At 43.5% G+C, this 20,258-nt stretch overlaps 2 protein-coding genes across 5 annotated transcripts in view; both read left to right on the top strand.

Annotated features, from left to right (window-relative positions):
- MSL1 (MSL complex subunit 1) overlaps nt 1-6,342 on the top strand; it is a 26,158-nt gene extending 19,816 nt beyond the window's left edge. For both annotated transcript variants that reach the window (XR_014504179.1, XR_014504180.1), the window contains 3 exons: nt 3,883-3,910; nt 5,322-5,359; nt 6,194-6,342. The gene's annotated coding sequence lies outside the window, so the exon portion shown is untranslated. The remainder of the gene's footprint in view (nt 1-3,882; nt 3,911-5,321; nt 5,360-6,193) is intronic.
- Nucleotides 729-20,258, top strand: CASC3 (CASC3 exon junction complex subunit). 3 transcript variants are annotated; one of them, XM_083408616.1, is made up of 14 exons: nt 729-1,262; nt 3,883-3,910; nt 5,322-5,359; nt 6,194-6,352; nt 7,658-7,809; nt 8,586-8,762; nt 8,929-9,617; nt 12,438-12,502; nt 13,009-13,120; nt 13,619-13,717; nt 15,169-15,398; nt 16,818-16,940; nt 17,110-17,153; nt 18,848-20,258. In XM_083408616.1, exons 1-13 carry the CDS (start codon nt 1,053-1,055, stop codon nt 17,149-17,151), a joined length of 2,124 nt encoding a protein of 707 aa, XP_083264742.1. In that variant the 5' UTR covers nt 729-1,052; the 3' UTR covers nt 17,152-17,153; nt 18,848-20,258. The 3 variants fall into 3 exon arrangements, with proteins under 3 accessions (XP_083264742.1, XP_083264744.1, XP_083264743.1); XM_083408618.1 differs by having other exon boundaries at nt 872-1,262; nt 17,097-17,153; XM_083408617.1 differs by lacking the exon at nt 17,110-17,153 and having other exon boundaries at nt 872-1,262.

The raw sequence follows: 20,258 nt of genomic DNA, 5'->3' as shown, positions 1-20,258 counted from the left end.
GTCGATTTTCGTATGTTGTCATTGTTAAATGTCAGAATGGACTACCCCTACTTCCTTGTGTAAATACTGACCTGTTTGCCCCTTCTGCTGTTTACCTAGGGCAATGCTAGTATTGGTGGAGGATATGGAGGGGGCTGAGCTTCCATTGCTGTTATCGCTAGTTTAGTTTGCCTTGTAATTGGGGGGGGGGGGGGCGAACGCCAGAATCCGTAGTTGGCGGCTGTATTTTATTAGGGCAACCAAAAGTGCAAGTTAAGTGTGACAAGCTTTCGCGTTCTCCAGAACCTTTCATCAGGGCAGTTGCTACACAATGTGCCAGGTGGTGAAGATTTTATTTTTTCTGAAGTACAGAAAAAAAAGCAAAACACTGCGGATTGTTTCGAAGCTTATTTCTGAGTCTTGCACCTTCTTTCTGAGCCCACCCTAACCTCGCCTTAACTGGTCTTGCATCATTCCTCACCCCACCCCGCTATAGACTCGTCGCTTTATTCCCTTAGGTCCCCTGTACAACGCCTTCCCACAACCGCTTTACCACTGCAGGGAGAAAGGGATGACGTCACCGTCGCAATGGGAAAACGTAATGGCAGAAGAAGCGCCGTTTCTGGCGGATTACGACCCCCCTTCTTTTTTTTTTTTTAATGCAGCAGCCCGCGAGGGCATGGAGCACGTGATGCTGTTGCTGGGCTGTCCTCTCCGCCCGCCATTGGAGAGCCGCCTGCTGGTGACGTCGCCTTCCGCGGCCCCTTGATTGGGCGCGAATTTTCTTCCCCTCTTAAAACCCCTTCCTCTCTTTACTTTTTTTTTTTTTTTTTCCTTTTGGTTCCTTTCCCGCCGCCGCTTCGACCGCAAAGGAGCCTGGGTAGCTCGAGGGGGGGGGGAGCGCAGAGCAGCGCGGGCATGTCGCTCTGCATGTCGGGAGCCGCAGTCCTTCCGCGGCCTCGCGCCTCCCCTCCTCGCTTTCCCGTCATTCCCTTTGCGCCGCCGCTGCTGCCGCCGCCTACTTCCCCCTCATAAACGTTTCGCTTCTTATTTCTTTCTCGGCTACTGTTAAGATGGCGGACCGTCGGAGGCAGCGCGCCTCGCAGGACAGCAGCGAGGACGAGGAGTCCGAGTCGCCGCCCGGCAGCGCGGCCCCTTCCCCGCGGGGCGCCCACCGCTCTGGCCTGGCCGTGGCGGGAGGGGGAGGCGGCGGCGCTGCTGTTGACGCCGTGAGCGCGGAGGCGCCGGTGACGGTGGGAGGCAGCCCGGCCGACTCGGAGTGTGTGAGTGTGGAAGGGAGCCTGGTGGGAAGAGGAAAAAAGAGGGGGGGGGGAGAAGCTGCTTGGACTTTCTCCTCTGGCTGCACCCGGCTCTTGTCGGGGCCCGCTTTCACCGCGGGCCTCGACCCCGGAACTACCGGCGACATTAAAGCAAAAACGGCAGTGTACCTGCGAATGCACAGAGCGGTCCTTGGTTGTTGATTTTTTAAAAAAATCTCAACGCTTGCCGTTAAGTAGCCGTAGCTTGTATCCGGTTGTCCTACGCTCAAACGATGTGGTTTTTGGGTTTTAAGTATATCGTTCTCCGTTTCGGGGTTGTTGTTTTTTTAAATTGTTATGTAAAGATTGTTTTTAGTGCCTCCCTTAATTACAAAAGTGTTTCCGAGCACATTTAATCGGATTTTTCCTCAGCAAGCTAGTTCTTGGGTATCTTTGGCCAGGATTCAAGAATTTGGAGGCCAAAGGATGTGCTTATCAGTCAAGCCTTAGTCCCGGTTATCTTTGTGGTTTTCCATCTGGGAACTTAAAACTGTTAGTTGTGTCTATGAGATGAAAATGTGCACTGTATTCCCTCGGTCTGTAGTCATATTTTTAGAACCTGAGTATTTTTAGAACCTCTTCTCCCCCGCTAAGCCTTTTCAAAGACCAGGGTGTCATCAACCACTTTTGTTTCTTGGAGTAACATTAATGTTAAGTGTGACATTTGAGGTTTTTAGCTAACAAGTTCCAATAGTCTTGGTAAGCAAACTTTGCTGTGATGTTTTGAAAGCTATAAAAACAACAATATTGTGATTGAAGCTGCTAAGGTTATTAGTGCGTTTGCAAAGTAATGGTGGGGTTGGTGGTGGTGTCCAAATGGAGATAAAACTGAAGAGTTTGAAGCAGACAGCATTTGAAAGAGAGCTTTTAGGAATTAAGACACACCCTTTGCTGGATGGCCACATTAGGATTTACAGATGGCATGCACTTTGTTTTATTGAATTGGCTGCTTGATTGATAGATCCACCAGGTCTTTGACTAATTTATTTTGTTCGTACTGAAATACCAGATTGGTTCTCAGTTCTGATTTCTGTTTTCCCCTGAATTAAGGTGGAATCAACAAATAACAGCTGCAGTCTTGTTGTCATAGTGCAATGAAATAGTATGTATCCAGTGTGCTAAAATGTTGTACAGTGATTCCAAGCTTGGAATACCTGGTTTAGATTGCCAGTTGGGACACATCTACTGTGGTTGGGTGGGAATTGCACATCCTTCTGGATAGCATTTAGCAGCTGCCATGTTTTTCGTTTGCTTTCCTGACTCCCTTGTTCTTTTGAAGGTATGGCTTTCAAAGTTTGAAGCAGACCACCTCTGTAAGAAGACCTAAATGGTTGTGCGGGGAGAAACAAGAAATAAAGAACAATAGAAAGAGGGTAGCATCATGTAACATGATCAAGCCTGAAAACATGAATGAGTAAAGGAAGTAGGCTTAGTAAGCAGAAATTGTAGGTCCCAGCATGTTCCCCACATTAACAGCCCTTCCTTGGGGCTCTTTCTCTTTGCAAAGGAAATTGTTGACAGTCTGTTGTCTGTAATACAGTGGACCTTGGTTCTTGAATGGCTTAGTTGTCAAACAAATCAGCTTCCAAATGCCGCAAACCTGGAAGTAAGTGTTCCGGTTTGCAAACGTTTTTCGGAAGCTGAACGTCTGAAGCGACTTCCACTTGAGCGCAGGAAGGTCCTGCAGCCAATCAGAAGCCGCGCCTTGGTTTTCGAATGTCCTCAGGAGTCAAACGGACTACCGGAACGGATTAAGTTTGAGAACCAAGGTCCCACTGTGGGCTTGTCCTTGCTTTCTAAAGGTATGCTCACACCAGGCAATTCTTTTCCCAGCAGAGTAGGGAAAGGGCACCTTTCTGCCTCTGGAGAATGCCCTGCTCTTCTTCTCAGCAGGTGCATCATCTGCATGCATAAGTTGCAGCGGAAGAGCTATTTCTCTTGCCTGTCCAGTTGAGACACAAACCCAATTTTTTATTTATGAGATCGGTTGGTAGGCAGGGTTCCGGCTTGTTGCTAAACTGAGCACTCCTGCAGTTAGTGTGTTTTGAGACCGTGCAGTACATCCATAAGAAGTGAGTCCCCCTTTAAATGAGAAAATCACATTCCCATAGCCAAATCTGACCAAATAAGTGACGCCTTCAGAGATTTGGTGTGTAAAGCACTAGCTTTTTCCAGACAACATCTGAAGAAAATACTTCCTAAAGAACCCCATGTAGCTGTTATTGTTAACACAAGCAATAAAAGGAAAAGAGGTGAATTAAAGCAAAAAGAAAAATAGAATTGGGCCAAGAGAAACAACATTTTCTGAGGCTGCATAAATGTAATGTATTTAAGTGTGCTGGATCTTGGCTACTAGCTACATCCCCCACCTGGCAAGACCCACATAAAATAACTGAACAATATTGTTGCTGCTGTTTGCTTATATGATAGAGAATGTTGCAGTTTCATTAAAATATTCAGTTGTGTGTTCCTTCATCACCTAGAGTTCTTAACATATGTGTATTGCAATAAGCATTTTCATTTGTGTTCTTATTGAGGGTTAGGCTGTCTTTCTTTATGGTAATATTTCTTTCTTTTAAAACAGGAAAGTGAAGACGGCATAGAAGGAGATGGTAAGTGATGTTCTCTCTTTTAGTTTGAGTGATTGTGAATGGTGAGGCGTAGTGTAGATTTGGTCAGGGAATATTCTTAGAGTTAATGCTTATTGTAATAGCATTTTTTTAAAACAACCAAGCAGCATATACATTTTCTTTTTTAAAAAATCAAGTTGTAATTCTACAAGGAAGATGTTCCAGACACAAGCTCTTATGCTTATGGTACTTTGGCCTGTAGATAAATTCAGACATCTTTTGTTAGAAATGGACCTCATCAAAGATGAATGGGTGGTAAGGTTTTCTACCAGAGTTTTGTTTGGCTGTTTGTATTAATGAAAACACAGTGTGATGTTTTTTCTTCCATACATCTTAATGGCTTGGATATCTTATCAAGTGGTAAGACTTCCCCATATTTACCACTTGATAAAATGGTTTTCTGTATTTGTAATCTATGACATTTGTCATTGACTGAGGAGTGCATTCCATTTCCTCTACACACCAAGCTTATAGAATGTGGCCAGAGCTGCCTTATTAAAGAACAGCTCAAGGGTTCCCATATCCACCATCACTTTGTGAACATGAGTGGACAGTGAAAATTCCCCTGCTTCACTGGCCACAGACTCTGTGGCAGTGTGAAGGAGCCATATATATATATATATATATATATATATGCACTTCATTAGGATGTGAAGTCTTAATGCACTGTCCTAGAAACTTCAATGGAAAGTTGAATTTTGAGGAAGGATTTGAAGACGGGGGGAATTTCAGCATTATGTAAGTGTTCAGAAGAAGCTGGAAACATAAGAAGCAGCAAAGCAAAAAAGTGAATATTTTACAGAAGCATAAGGCCAACAGATGATTGAGGGTGGTGGATTTTGAGGAGCTAAGAACATAGGTAGGAGGATGTGGTGGCGGCGGCAGAGGGATGAGGTGGGGCAAGGCCATAGTGGGCTTTCAAGGTAACAGCAAGAACAGTTGAGAAAACATTGTAGGGATTAAGGAAAGGCTTACATGTCGTGTAAGCGTTGAATAATTTTGGTGCAGAATTCTGAATTTAGGCAAGAGGGATGAAGTGACATTGGAATGGCACAGAGGAGATGGTTGCAGTAGTTATGAGAAATGGCTTGAATGTGAACCAGAGCTTTTTACTAAGAGGGCAGAGAAGCATGACCAGTGTATTTATAGTGTTTTAGATTGAGAAGCACTATGTCTTGTTGGTGAACGGAATGTGAAAAGAAAAGAAAAATGAGTGTGTGCATCAAAGATTAAACAAGTGTTGTGTCTGTTAAGTTGTGTGGATGATGACTTTGTCAGTGGATCGAGAGAGTATATGAGAAGAGAAAGGTATGGGAAGATGAGAAATTTGGTTGTCTACGTAACAAATTTTAAAGGGTTTGTCTAACCGCAAACAACTCTTCTTTATATTTAGCTGTTCTTTCTGACTATGAAAGTGCTGACGACTCAGAGGTGAGTTACATTTTTACTGACAATTTCAAATATGTCTGTTGCCATTTTTCTGGTGTACAGTATTAACATGCCAATGAACTTTTATTTAGAAAAGGAACCTTCAGGAATCTGGACCCTTGGATGAATTGGAATGTGTAATTTTTATCTCCTTTACCATGGAAAAGCAGTCCAACTTCTGCGTTTTGAAATTTATTATATGTTATCTATCCTCTGTATCCGAAGCTTACCTTGGGAGTATTAGACCTAGAAGCACGTGCCTTGGATGCCTGTTTATCTTCTGCTGGTGTTGGGGAAGCCATCAGGTTCCAAATGGTGGTTCACTTACATTAAACCATAGTTATAAACAAGCTGTGGTTTTGTGTGAGCGTGAGGAACACAGAACTGAAAAGTTCTTGTTGTGCTCCTCCCTTATTCCTGAACAGCTGGAAACAAGCCAAAGTCTGGCATTGTCATGGCAACTGAACTTGGGTTTGTGGTTTGTTTCTCCCAAACTACGAGCAGTAAGCCAACAACAAATGTTGGCTATTGCTCATGGTTCATTTCCCTTTAAACAAACCACAAGCCCATGTTGAGACATCACAACAAGATGGAATTTGGCTTGTTTCCTGCCACTTCAGCAGGAGCAGAGAAGGAGTGCTGTGAGAACTCTTCAAATTAAACCATAGATTGTGTTTACTAATAGATTGACTTGCAGAGCAAAACAGTTTGTATAAGCCTATAAGCCTGTTCAGACAAAACAGTGTCCTGGAGGAAAAGATTTTTTGTAAAAAAAGAAAAATTCTTTAAATTGCTAGGCACCTGCACCAATTGAATCACATTGGATGTTTGTTTCAGGCTGAGGAGGGGGAATACAGTGAGGAGGAGACATCCAAAGTGGACCTGAAGCGGGAGAGTAATGAAACTAATGAGCTGACAAGAAAATCAGACAAAGGGGATGAAAAACCAGAATCGAAAGGCACTGTGGCAGGCGAGAGGCAGAGTGGGGATGGCCAGGTAAGTCTTACTAAATGCTGAGTATAGGTACTAACCATTTAAACGAAAAGGTGCCTTTGTATTTACTTTTCAAGAAATAAATACTTAGTTTCATAACGTTCTAAAAGAAGCTTCCTGCATTTTTGTGTAATAGGCTAGTGTTAGGGAAACCAATAAAGGCATCAAATTTTAGACTGCTTTGCCTTTTTCCCACTTACACAAATGCAGTTAGTTATTTTCACCACTAGAACATGTTCCTACATTCTTTCTACACAGTCTCTAGCCATTGGTGTTGTCATAATCATCCAGTGTTCTGTACAGCTGATATTTCTAACGTATAACAAATCAGTACATACATAATGATACCTGACTGAATCATACCTGGAGTAGACCCATTGAAACAAATGACTTAACTAAAGTCTTCATTAGGTCTGTTTGAATATAGCTAACATTGGACATTGTCATTTTTCTTTTTTCTTTCTTTTTTCAGTATTCCAATAGTGACATCACTTAGGAGAAATAGCAGCGGATCTAGTTGTACTTTATATCCTGAAAATTTCTCCATTATATCTATATCTATATCTATATCTTTTCCCAACATTTTTCAGCTGGCAAACAATTTCATTGCAAATGATAGAAATCTTCTCTCACATTTTCAGCAGTTCAACATACAATTCTTACTTTTCTTGCCATTAAGGGAACAGTATCTTGCAACAATTCTCTCTTAATATTCATACACAAAGAAAAAGTGCTGTTGAAAAGTCTCCCTCTAAGTGTATAGGTGTATACTAAGTGTATAAGTGTATACTCCAGATGTTGAGTCTACTTCACCATAAATGCACTTGTCCACACTTCTCAGCATCATGCTAAGCGGATTGCTGTCCATGCAGGCCCTTCTGCTTGCCTAATCTGCAGCACAGGGCAGGGAGGAAGTCATGCTGTGCTAGTGGAAACCACAGGATTCGGCCAGCAGGGCTTGTGAGTTGAATCCCACTCAGCACATTGAAGAACATTTTCTTATTTACTGGTTTTGCTTTATCAGTTAGGTAATATAGGTTTCTTTTCCTTTATTCCGGAGTACTTGCATGGTTTTTGGAGAGTTGTCTTATGGAGAATACTATCTTTATTCTCAGACAGCTGTTCTATATATGTTATCAGTTTTATCTTCTGTGATAACATTTGACCAAAACATTGGATGAAGAGGATGGGTTCTGGAACACTTTGGTGGGTTTCTGTGTGGGTTCTGTGTAGGTTTCTGTGTGGGTTTCTGTGTGGGTTCTGTGTAGGCAGAAGACCAAGAGGCGCCTGCTTTCCTTTTTCTTGTAGGAAAGCACTGAACCAATTGAGAACAAGGTGGGCAAAAAGCTTCCTAAGCACCTGGATGATGACGAGGACCGGAAGAACCCTGCATACATACCTCGCAAAGGTCTTTTCTTTGAGCATGACCTTCGTGGGCAAACTCAGGAAGAGGAAGTCCGGTAGGTGATGTGGGCAGCGAGTGAAGTGAGGTGGGTTTGCAGAGCAAGGGGTGCTCTTGGTCAGGAAGGGTTAGAAAGTTGAAAGGATGACTGCTCACAGAGAAAATAATACAAGCTAATACAGAAAACTTTTTTTAAAAAAACTATGTGCTATCGCCAATGTGGGACCATTTCTTAATGTTGCGGTTACAAGAACCTTGAGTGGCTTTGAGCAGCCATCTACTGGCGCGTAGACCCTCAGGAAGCATTATTTGCTTTACATAGTCATTTGACTGTTTCTTCTGAGTCCCATGTTTCTCCTGGGACAGACTTTATTGGTTGGGGTACCCTTGTTTTGATATTCCCTCCCTTGATGCCCAGTTGAGTTTTATTTTAGTGGCGTTTTAGCTAAATGAAGACCTTTCTGTTTTGTCAGAATTTTGCCTGATTTGAGTTTTCTCCCTGCACTCGGTGTGTTTATACGACTCTGGTTTTAGTTTTTATTTGTATTCCACTGTATTAAGATCAGTACATTTTCTTGTTCCTACCAAAGACCATAACAAATGCATTCTCCAACAAGCCAATACAATAATACAAAGATAATTCAATTTCAAACCTGGCAGCAAAAGTAGGAATAGGAACATAAATTAGATCTCAACATCTGTTGTGGTACATTTTAAAATCTATGGTTTTGGACCCCTTCTGAGGTCCTGTGTTGCTAGAAAGAAGGGATAGAGCCGCTTTCTATAAATATAAACATTAAAGCCTCACTGATTCTTTCCCTCTTGTCACGCAAGGCCTAAGGGCCGCCAGCGCAAGCTGTGGAAAGATGAGGGACGGTGGGAGCATGACAAGTTCCGGGAAGACGAGCAGGCACCGAAAACAAGGCAGGAGCTGATTGCTCTTTATGGGTATGATATCCGCTCAACACACAACCCTGATGACATCAAGCCCAGGAGAGTGCGCAAACCAAGGTGAGGTAACAAAGACAAGTGTATGTACTTGTTGTATTATAGTACCGGACCGGGGGGGGGGGAATGGTGTGGTGGTGCAGGAACATTAATGATGTGGAACTGAGTTCTGTGCCCTGAATAGCTTGAGGAATGTGCTTCTGACCTGTAGCATCTTATCTCCATTCAGATTTGGGAGTCCACCACAGAGAGAGCCAGATTGGGCCAATGAACGGCCTAGTAAGCCGCCACGGCACCAGAGCCTAGAAAGTACTCCCGTGCCGCCCAGGACATTCATCAATAGGAACTCCGCAGGGACAGGACGGATGCCCCCACCGAGGACTTTCCCAAGACCCGGTGGCTACAAAGAGACCCGTCCATGCTACCGGGCTGTGGATGTGAACAGCCAGCACGCGCCTCGCTTCAGTGAGCAGTCAAAGCACGAGAGCAATTACCGTTCCAGGCGTTTGGAGCCCCTCCCACCACGAGAGCCTTCTCCTGAAGTAGAGATTCCGCACATTCGCAACAGCCCTGTTAAAAAGGAAGAAGTGGTTTCGGAAAGCCCAGCAGCTGCTGCAGATGTTCTGCAGCCACCACCAGATAGGCCAGTGGAGAAGAAGTCCTACTCCCGGGCAAGGAGGACTCGGACCAAAGCAGGCGAGACGGGGAAGTTGGCCGAGGAAGTCCCGCTTCCATTGGGGTTGACTCCTGCACCGCTGAAAACTACTGAGGTTATACCATCCCCTTCGCCAGCAAAGACTGGTAACTGGGAGGTGCCTGTTGAAGCCAGCCTAGATGGGCTCGAGCAAGACATAACCCAGTTAAATATAACAGAACAGAACTGGAGCCCAGGGCAGCCCCAGTTCATACAACCTCAGGGTAAGTGGCTGGCTGATGAACTGAAGCAGAGGGGGACTAGCTTTATTTACTTGATATGTTTATAATCCACCCCCATAGAGCAGTTTAGAAAGAACAGTAAATCTAAGTTCTGACTCATCATAAAACAGTTAAAACATCACTCTAGCCAAATATGTATGTGGTTATTTCAAACTGCTATGTGGTTCCTTTGCTGTTCTCTTTATTTCCTAGAATTTTGTTTTCTTCCCTGCCCTGCCTCAACATTTTCCTTTGTCCTCCTCCTAAACCTTGCCTTCTTAAGCTCCAGTCTTCACTTTCTACTTATGTTCACCTTCCTTGCTTCCCTTAGTTTGCTGCCTTCTTAAGGCCCTGGCTCTTGTTTTCTTAAGTCCAAGTTGCTTCTGTCCACCCCTGTTTGTCTAGATGCTTTTCTTTAGGATCTGAGCAGCTCAATCTATGGTAAGCAGAGTCTTTTAGGACCAGAGATCAGCAATAACCCAAAGCTCTTACTGCATCTCTGTGACATTGGGACATATCCACTCACTGGCAGAAGTCCCAACATCATTAAAAAATTTCAAACATAACTTAAATCCCAATTGTTCCTTTTTAGCCACTAAGTATTTGCCTAAACCGAAGGTCCGAGAGGATGCAGGAGTTCCATGACTGTTCTGCGAAAGCTCCTCTTTCTGTGCTGATTTGTCCTAGAAATAATATCCTTCAGTTATTCTGAGATATCACATTAAGATAAAGAAGAAAAAGCAGTTTCACAGTTCTGTAGGGTTCGGACTGGTGAGGACTTTGTATGTCAAACCTCCTCCAGTGTTCACACATCATGCTTGCAGTTGCTGAACACTGCCCACGCTTTCAAAATTCAACTTTTTTTTAATTATGAAGGCTGCAAATGTTGCTTTTAAACACACAGAGGTAGTTTTCCATCAGACTCTGCATTGTCTTGACGAGGAGAGAAGTATATGAGCAGCCATGAGGGACTCTGTACAGCTCCGTTGTATGTGAAGTGCTCTTTAATGCACTGTTGATTAGAAAAGAAGAAAAGTTGGGGTTCACAGGATGTTGGCCTCAGTAGGGAAGTACCCACTGTAGGCTCAGCCAACTCAACCCAGGGTCCGCTGTGATAGCACATGAGGTTGGATGGAACTAAGGAGGTCTCTGACCAGTGCTCAAAGGGGTGACCACCTGGGAAATGCATGTACACCACCTTGGGTTCCATGGCAGAAGAAAAATGGGATATAAGTGTAAGAAAATAAACTTCTCGTTGAGGCAGAGGTGGTAGGTTCTGCAGCAGTTGGTGCCATCTACCAATGTGGACATCCCTGTTATGAGCCCTTGTGTTCTGTAACGTAGCCCCAAATCTACTTCATTCAAAGATTTGTAGTATGGTTACGAGGGAACAGATACAGTTCATTTGAAGAGACGTATAGGCCTGCTACTTGGCCATCCCTTCTTTTATCAAAAACGGCACCTGAACTTCCATTTCATTCTGGACCTTATTGCACATCTGAACATTCCTCTGGCATTATTTGGTATCAAATAAATCTTTTTCGTTATTAGTACGAAAGGTTAGAATCTTAGGAGCTGACGGCATTGGTTATTCTGCTTTGCAGTGCAGTCAAGCCGTGAAGTCTTCTAGATCTGCGGCCGTAATGAGTCATAGGTGGCATAGTGACCTTACACATGCTGAAATTTTATGCTCTTTGGACTTTCCTTCTGCCACGTTTTTCTCTTCCCTCTCCTCTCCTTCCCGCACCCATTGGAAAATGTGGCAACCAGCCCTGCTCACACGTGGGTACTTGCCACTTTCTGACTTGTATACCAGGTTACACAAATATAATTTTCATGTCACTTAATGCCACTTCAAATGTAATATTTAGTTCAGGAATTCATCAAAGAGTCAGGTGATGAGAGAGCATGCACAAGAGCTTGTCCTTGGAAATTTACTTTATCTGCAGAATTTGGTCATTCTTTGTGGGGATTTGTGGGTTTCTGTAGGGCAGATTTTGAATAGGTCTAGACATGCTTCTGTCTATCCAAATAATATCATGCCAGATTTCATTTGAGTGCTTTCTAGCACTCCTTTTTCTTATTTAATGTACCTTGGAATGCTCAGAGTAAAACAGATTACCTGAGCCGGTTGCCTATACACAAGAGCAGCCACAGCTGCTCCATGCACATTCCTATCTCACTTGTATTATAAGGATTCTAAATAGTGCAATAAACTGTAGATAACCACAAAAGCTATCAAAACACTTGCAGCAAATAATATCAGACTGGAACCAATAAAGTCCAGTGTTGGTTTACAGAAACATACAAGTTTTGTAATTATCTGCAGTGATTATGAACAGACTTATCTCAAGTCTTAACTCATCTCCTGTGAATTCTGCTTGGAGGAGCGAAAGGGCCCGCCTTGACTTCAGAGTGAGGTGCGGGAGAATAAGCTAGGGGAATAGATTGCAAGACAGGAAGACTATCTGCAGGTACTGTTACATATTTTTAAAACTTGTTTTCTGTCATGAAGGCTTATTCTCTGTTATAAAAGAAGCTGAGGTTTGCAGGATGTGACAGTACTGGTGTTGTGAGTGAAATCTGTAGGTACATGGAATATACCCAGCTGATGTTGCTTCCTGACCTACAGTATTAGAGACAACAAGTTGCATGCGCATCTTCCTGCTCTCTCTGCTTCTTAGCAAGTAATATCTGTTCTCATTTTCATCTTTCCTCAGGATCCTCCTTAACCTGCTGCCTCTTCCTGGTTTCTTTCTAATGTTAAGTAAAAAGTAGTAATCAGCCTTGTTGCTGTTTTTCCTTTTACTCCCTTCCCAATAGGTATTCCTAACCAGATGCACATTGGAGCAGCCCCACCCCCTCAGTTCAACAGGATGGAGGAGATGGTAAAGTCCTGTGTCTTTTTCCTGCTTTTCAAGTGGTGGGTCTGACTGGCTACCAGAGGATAGGCTGAGGCCCTAGAATTCTCTGTAGAGAGTCCCTGCAGCATTTGGGGGAAGTTACATAACTTGAGTCTGGCTGAGCCCTTGTAGTGGGTTGAATTTGAACTGATTGGATATTTTTTACAGAGAAATGGGGGATAGGCTGTTGCCGTAAAGGGAAACGGCCAAAAGCAGAAAAGGTGTTGAGCACCACCCACTACCTCTAGGAATTGGCAGAGTAAGATGTAAGTGGTAAAGTACCCGGTTAGCTGCTGCTTTTCATTTAACTCTGAGGACTAGAAGCCTAAAGTGAGCTTCGATTCTCAGGATTCTGAAGAAGTTACTCTTTAAGGAGAGATAAGTTCTGAACAGGCCTTAAAAATGGGAACATCCCAATTTGCATGGGCAGGAGCAGGGTGTTTCATTGTGACATTTTTAGGTGAACTGTGAATACTCTTGTGCTTCTTCAGGGTGTTCAGGCAGGCCGTGCAAAGCGTTACTCATCGCAGCGTCAGAGGCCTGTCCCAGAGCCTGCTCCGCCTGTGCACATAAGCATAATGGAAGGGCACTACTATGACACACGTGAGTGCATGCTGCTGCTTAAAAATCTCTGGGTTCCCTGTGTTTTGTACTACTATAAAACTTGAGTGGGCTATGGATGATTTATCCAGCCTTCCATGTACAGCGTTGTAAGTGCTCCCTCAAGTAAAAGTGGATTAATTTATACCAGAATAACACGGAAATCTGAATTACTAATTAAACAGCAAGAAAATAAGAAAGCACTTTTTAAATTCCTGGGTGAGGGGAATCTGAAGCTGAGTCTCCCCAGTCCAAACAAAGAGGAAATTTCCATTTTACTTTTGTGCAGACACCACTTCCATTAATAAGGAGCATCTCCTTATTCACCCCTGAACCATTTCTAAAAGCTGATGTGGCTAAACAGTTCCCTGCATGGTTTCACATGTTCTTCCCCCTGCCCTCATGGAAACTGGTGTCTTTTTACTGGGATCACAGTGTGTTTACTGTTAAACTACCAATGTGTATGGAATAAAGGTCGTATTTGATGGTTTATCATTACAGTACAGTTCCAGGGACCGATCTACACTCACAGCGAGAATCCTGCCCCGCTGCCTCCCCAAGGGGTGATTGTTCAGCCAGAAATGCATCTCTCCCATCCAGGTAGGGAATTGCTTCTCGCATCGCCTCCTGTCCAGGCATTTCTCTCCAACGCAAGCCCGTGTGAGCTCTGAGAGACAGAAATGGGGAGAAAAGATAATGGGGTTGGTTGGTTGTTACCTTAAGCCTAAAACCTAGAATATTGGATCAAAACTTCTCTCGCCCTCGCTCGTTGCTTTATAGTACCAAATGGCATCCTTGGTACAAAGCCTTCTCTGTTCCGTGAAAAAAATTGGCACCATGCTGAAGCTTTGGATTCCATCTGTGCCATTCTGCTGCATTTGAAACCCTGTTGCAGATGTGTGTCAGAAGACAAAAATCTAAATTAGGTTTAGCTAATGCAGTGATGGGATGGAGAGATTGTTTTGCTGATCCTTCAGTGCAGATACAATGGGGGCAGGTGGGCAGATGTATAAACTTATTAGTTGCACCCAAAGCACATCTTCAAGTGATTTACATTGGGAAAGAAATACATAAACACATGCCATCGGGGGGGAAGGGGGGGGAGGATCGTATAATATTATTTTTTCAATACAACATACTGTATTGGGGAAAGAAACAGAAAACCCCTGTGATAGAAAATATTGGCAGCACACTTAACAACGAACAAAACAATGCTCCTACCCACTAACCAACAGATAAAAGAAAAGTTCCATGCCAGCCACTCCCCCTCCATAGCCCCCAAATCATTCATGTCAGCCCAGTAATTTGTTTAAGTCACACCCCACCCAGAACTCTTGGGTCATAATGAGCTGCTGCGTATTGGGAGTGGGGGATGGATCCTCCAGGGATGGTCTGGCACCTCCCCTCCTGCCATTATCAGGGGTCCAAAAAACAGACCTGCCTCATCGTGTTTTAATAGCATACAGATTTGCCACAGATTTGTTACAGCCATATCTATGCTCAAAAGAGCTAAGAAATTATATTAGAAGATTACTAATTCACTTTTTGGAAGAGGAGGGCTCAGGTCATTGTTCCCATCAGATTCTGGAGACGATGCTTTATTTTACTTCTTGCTGCTGTGGGGGAAGCCTTGCCCACTTCTTATCGTGTCTTAGGCAAGAGAGAAGGTTTCTTCTGCAAGTCTCTTCTCATGGCTGGCATAATTATTTGAATCCTTCCTTTTTCTCTTCCCACGGCTGCCATTTCCTTCTGGGTAGGAAAAACAAAATGAAGGAGAGAACATTTGAGCTTAATTGGATTTAAAAGGAGGGATTTTCTGACCATCTGCAAATCACAGGGATTTCACCCTCCAGGATCAATCCTCACAAGCACAGCGCAAGGGCATTGCACAGAGATGCTGCAGAGGACTTGTTTGTGCCATCGGATGGGCACATGAATCCTTCATGCAAAACGTTTCACTTAATGGAGCAGATTGTAATCCGCTTCAGCACCCTTTCCCTTTTGCATTTTTGATTTCAGAAGCAACTGTCTGACTCTTCTTTCTCTGCCAGGGTTACATCCACACCAGACACCAGCACCTTTGACCAACCCTGGTTTATATCCTCCTCCTGTCTCCATGTCGCCGGGACAGCAGCCGCCGCCTCCCCCACCGCAACAACTGCTAGCACCGACCTACTTCTCCCCTCCCCCTGGAGTGATGAATTTTGGCAATCCCAGTTACCCCTACCCTCCAGGACCACTTCCGCCGCCACCACCTCCCCATCTGTATTCCAATGCTCAAGTAAGTTTGTTCTCATCTGGGCTTTAAGTTTTTAAACACCGAGATCCAAAGCGGCAGGTGGCAGAGAGACAAAGCATCACTGGGCACAGGCTCCCCTCCTAGCTGAGCCTGTCGTTAGGGCTCAGGCAAAGCGAGAAGTGTATGCAGCACGTGGTACACTGACTGCTGCTCACTGTTGTAGTAGATGCACACTGGGTACTTCTGGGTATTCCTCTTGCTAGTCATTGCGTTGTCAGAGGCAGCTAATTCAAGCTGAGCAAATGCGAAAATATCTTTGATAGAACAGATTTTATGCTGTGGACGCAAGACCAAACAAGTCTAATAGCCACAGAACATGACGTTGCCGTTCCATGTTTCCTTTTGCATTGGTCTAAAAGTCTGGGCATTTATAACTTACCTATTTATCTATTAAATTTATATACTGCCCTTCATCAGTAGATGTAAGGGTGGTTCACAACACAAGCATACAAGATACATAATACATAGCAAGAACAACCCTCCCCCCCAAAAAAAAAGCCGAATAACCCCCACCCAGTGTTAGAAACTCAGATATATAAGCTAATCGTCAAATGGCACCTTAAACCTAGATTACAGTCACCATAACGGAATGTCTAGGCAACTTTCTTTGCAGTGAGTATTATTTTTATTTATTTATTTGTTTGTTTCATTTCTATACCACTTCAAGAAAAAAATCTCCAAGTGGTTTACAACACATCAAATAAAACAATCCAGAATAAAACGAATTCAAGCTTCAAGGAGAAGATCCTTCTCTAAGTGGCTCTTGGCTTTCTCCATATTTATTTACCTACTTAATTTGTAGAGCTGCCCCATAGCAGAAGTACTCTAGGAAGCCAGCATGGTGCAGTGGTTAAGTGTTGGACTAGGACCTGGGAGATCAGGGTTCAGATCCCCTCTCAGTCATGAAGCTCACTAGGCAACTTGTTTTATAGTTGGTTGATGCTGTGGGTTTTCTTTATTTACTGTACCCTGCCCAGAGATCAAGTTTGGATGAAATTGGGGGGGGGGGGGGGAGCTTCTTTTTCTGTTCCTTTTTTCCTTAAATATCGGCTTCCTATAATTAGACAGTGTTTCTTTTTAACATTTTCAGATGTGTTTCTGTGACTGATTGATTTATGTGTGTGTACTTTGTATTTAAGTGTGGGTGTGTGTAGCTATGATGTATAAACAATACTGTGGATGTTATAACAATAAAATATGTAATATTACCAAACACTTTAGACCAGGCTTCCTCAACCTTGGCCCTCCAGATGTTTTGAGACTGCAGTTCCCATCATGCCTGACCACTGGTCCTGCTAGCTAGGGATCATGGGAGTTGTAGGCCAAAAACATCTGCAGGGCCGAGGTTGAGGAAGTCTGCTTTAGACCAACCCAATGGTTTCCTTTTGTCTTGGTTTGTAGGCCCAGTCTCAGGTGTATGGAGGGGTCACCTATTATAACACAGTCCAGCAGCAAGTGCAGCCCAAACCTTCACCACCCCGAAGAACTTCTCAGCCTGTCACTATCAAGCCGCCACCTCCTGAGGTATCACTTACCCTCCCCTGATTCACTCTGTGTGATCATTTGTGATCCCTAGAGAGGGAGTTCACCATTCATAATACCCTCCTTGATCCACAAGAGTGGTTTGTGAAAGTGGGGGATCTCTGCTTTTGTGTTGTTCTGATATGTTGCAAACTCTAGATTCTCGTTGCAGGTTGTAAACAGGGCTCCAGTTAACATTTCTAAACGCTATTGAAGGTGAGCTTAGATGTTAAGATCAAGGTGTCATTGGGACCCTGTTTAACAAAAATGAACATTCCCGCTGATAAACCCAAACTAAAAATTCCACCTTTTTAATGGCAGCTTTACTGTATGAGAAATTACTTCACAATAAAGCTGGTTGCATTTTTTGTGTGATAAGGGGTGGGGGGGGGGAAATGCACCATTATTTACTTGATTTAAAATAACCCCTTTTGGTTGCCTCTTTGTTTCTGGGTCAGTGAAAAGGCTGTTGGTATCACTCCTCCACCACAAAAAAACCTATGCTGGAAAAATTAACAAATAGCTGTAAAAATAAAGTGCAAGTGTCAAGTACATTAAAAAAGTACCAAGTGGGAGAGACATTGTGTCCCTCGCTCTGTTAGGAAATACTGATCTAGAGCAGTGGTTCCCAATTAGCTAAGTACCACAGACCCCCTGTTTATCAAATGCCAAGTGATGGACTTCCCACTTTTGAAAACGTTGAGGAAAATGTGTGTGTTAACAGCCAGTTAACTTCTGGCTGGCGAAGTTAACTGTACAGGCCTCACTCTCCCTTGAGCAAAATAATATTGTGACTGGGTGGTACCACTTCAGACTGCGGATGGTTGCAATGCGTTTTCATACAAAACCATTCTCCATATAAACAGCTAGTATGCCAAGGGAAATCCTGAGCAGCACCCCGTTTCCCCTGATCATTCTAGTTATGGAGGAATATATTTTTTTCATATTGAAGAACATTCCACCTTGTCAGCTGCACCACCCGCAATCTGAAATGGTACAGCTCAGGTCAGGTACAGTGAGAACAGTGAAAAGAGTGTCAGCAAGGGAATATGGCTAATTCAAATCATACACATCCTAAAGCTGCTTATTCTCAGGATAATCTTCCTGAATGAATGACCCCCGAAGGGGAACTTTTGACAGTGAGAGTGTTTTCCTTTAAATAACTATTCTAGAGAAAATCCCCTTGGATGTCTAGTTCAGGGGTGGACAGATTTCAGGCTTGCCCAGTTTACTTAGTTCTTTAGTAGGACGTGAAACCCGCAAATTGGAGCCTGATGCACAAGACATACACTTAAAATAATTCTGAACTCAGGAATTTGTTCTAAATACCAAAACTGAACAGAGTTTACAGTCTCTCGACACAATAATGCACTCTTGGTACCCCTCTCTGCTTTCTTCATTTCTGCAATATAATTGGTATCATGAAACAATTGGGAGTAGAAAAGCCAAAGAATCATAGAATCACCCAGAAATCTGACAGTTGATCCTGATTGACCTTCTAGCGACTCCCAAGTGATTTTAATCTGGTGTGTCGGTAAAACGTCATTTCATTATAAGGTACAACAAACAATAAGTTTCTGTAAATAGTGAGAAGATTTGTGGGTAGCCATTGGAAATGGAACTGTTTGGGCAGAAGGAGATGTTCTGGGGAGTGAGCAAGACATTGATACCACAGTAAACCATGGCCTGCACTAACCATAGTTTAGAACCCAATCAATGGTTTTAGCTTCCATATGAAAGAAGCAATCTCATGGTATAAAAGGGAAAACTAGAGCCAGATGGAACAGGCATAAGGGTGGGGTTAATGCTCTTTCTTGGCCTGGGGTAGAATTGTTCAGGCATGGCAATGTCAGTTCCTAAGCCTTATTAATGCCAGGTCTGCTTTCTTTCCCCCTCTTGTTTCTGTCTAGGACAGCAGAAATGAGAAATCCAAAGAAAGGAACAACACTTAAGGACGCTGCACTTTGCTGGTTTCAGTAGAGTACCAGAGCTGGCACCTGTGGCAGGCAGAAGATGGCTCCTTTGTGTGAGCTTCTCCTCTCCTTTCCATTGGTAATAGGTGATGTACATGGATGCAGGCCCTTCTGCTGTGCCATACCATGCCAGTATCTTGACCAGGGGCCAGATTGCCCACCAGGAGGGCATCAGCGAAACCACATATCTTTACAGTCTCTCTCTCTCTCTCATCTTGGGACAAAGAGACTGTACAAACATTGTTGGATGTAAGATTTCTCTGCTCACTGAGAGCAAAACCGTTCTCCACATTCTTTTCCCTTCTTCGTTTGAATGTTTTTAGGTGTCAAAACTAAAACTACCCAACTCTTTCTTAACGTTAATTTGAAGAACCCGACTTACTTTGTTTCTATTCTGTTTAATTGGTCTTGTTAACGTTACTTGAGTTGTGTGGCTTATCTTCTCCTTGGCTGACTTTTTCCAATAATATGATTTTAAAAATAAGTCATAATAGTTGTGCAAACTCTTGTTATTTTCTTGGATTAAAATTATAGAGGAATCTGGAAAAGGGTTGCCTTGTCTGAAAGCAGTAGTTGTCTTTTCTGTTGCCACTTTTATTTTATTTTTTAGGAGAAAGACTTTAATTTAGAATGAGCCCCAGTGAGCATTTGTCTGCCGATCATTTAATCGTGAGCTGTTCTAACCCCCACAGTGCCAGGAAATACAATGTACCCCCAGGTGGGCGAGGGTAACCAGGCCTATATGTGTGGTTGGTAGCCTGTAAACACCATTATTTGACCCGACCTCATGTGTCCTTTAGAAGGTGCAAGAGGCTTTCGTCCGCTTCCTGAAACAACACTGAACCTCCTTTGGAGCTTGAAGTGACGGCCTGCAGGCTTTCGCCTGTTTGCCCGCACTTTGCAGCTTAGATTTTGCCTGCCGGGCTGCATGGCTTTCACCAAACGCCCTGCACTTCCTACATACTTCTAATTCACTTGCAAAACTGCACTAGGAGGACAAAGCTTAAGTGGTCAGCCTGTAGCCACTTGTGCTGGAGCAAGATGCCCAGTACTAGCTGGACCCTGGCACAATGAGCCATCCCCAGCCGGTCTGCTTTTTCATGCATGTGTAGCTTCCTACTTGAAATATCAGGGTCTGTGTTTCCTTTTCATTTGATAACCCTTCTAATTTAATTTTCAACAAGTACAGCTGGCATTTGAAGGAAAATCCCTGTATGTTCTAAGTGTATTTGCTTTTCCTCTGCCTTAAGGTTTGAAATGTATCCGTTTAACATATCGGTTTTGAAATCTTAGACCTAATGACACTGTGATAGCTATTTTTTGTTAATAAATTTGTTTTGTTCCTGTT

The sequence above is a fragment of the Podarcis tiliguerta genome, assembly GCF_965153285.1.
Source record: "Podarcis tiliguerta genome assembly, chromosome: 13".
Taxonomy (NCBI): domain Eukaryota; kingdom Metazoa; phylum Chordata; class Lepidosauria; order Squamata; family Lacertidae; genus Podarcis; species Podarcis tiliguerta.
The sequence above is the reverse complement of the archived record's forward strand: the minus strand, read 5'-3'. Positions and strand labels throughout refer to the sequence as shown.

Bases quoted from the DNA above. Each gene is read 5' to 3' on its own strand.
- CASC3 (XM_083408616.1), top strand. From the start codon at position 1,053: ATGGCGGACCGTCGGAGGCAGCGCGCCTCGCAGGACAGCAGCGAGGAC. The intron at 13,718-15,168 runs GTAGGGAATTGC...TTTCTCTGCCAG, and splicing joins AATGCATCTCTCCCATCCAG to GGTTACATCCACACCAGACA. The intron at 16,941-17,109 runs GTATCACTTACC...TTCTCGTTGCAG, and splicing joins TCAAGCCGCCACCTCCTGAG to GTTGTAAACAGGGCTCCAGT.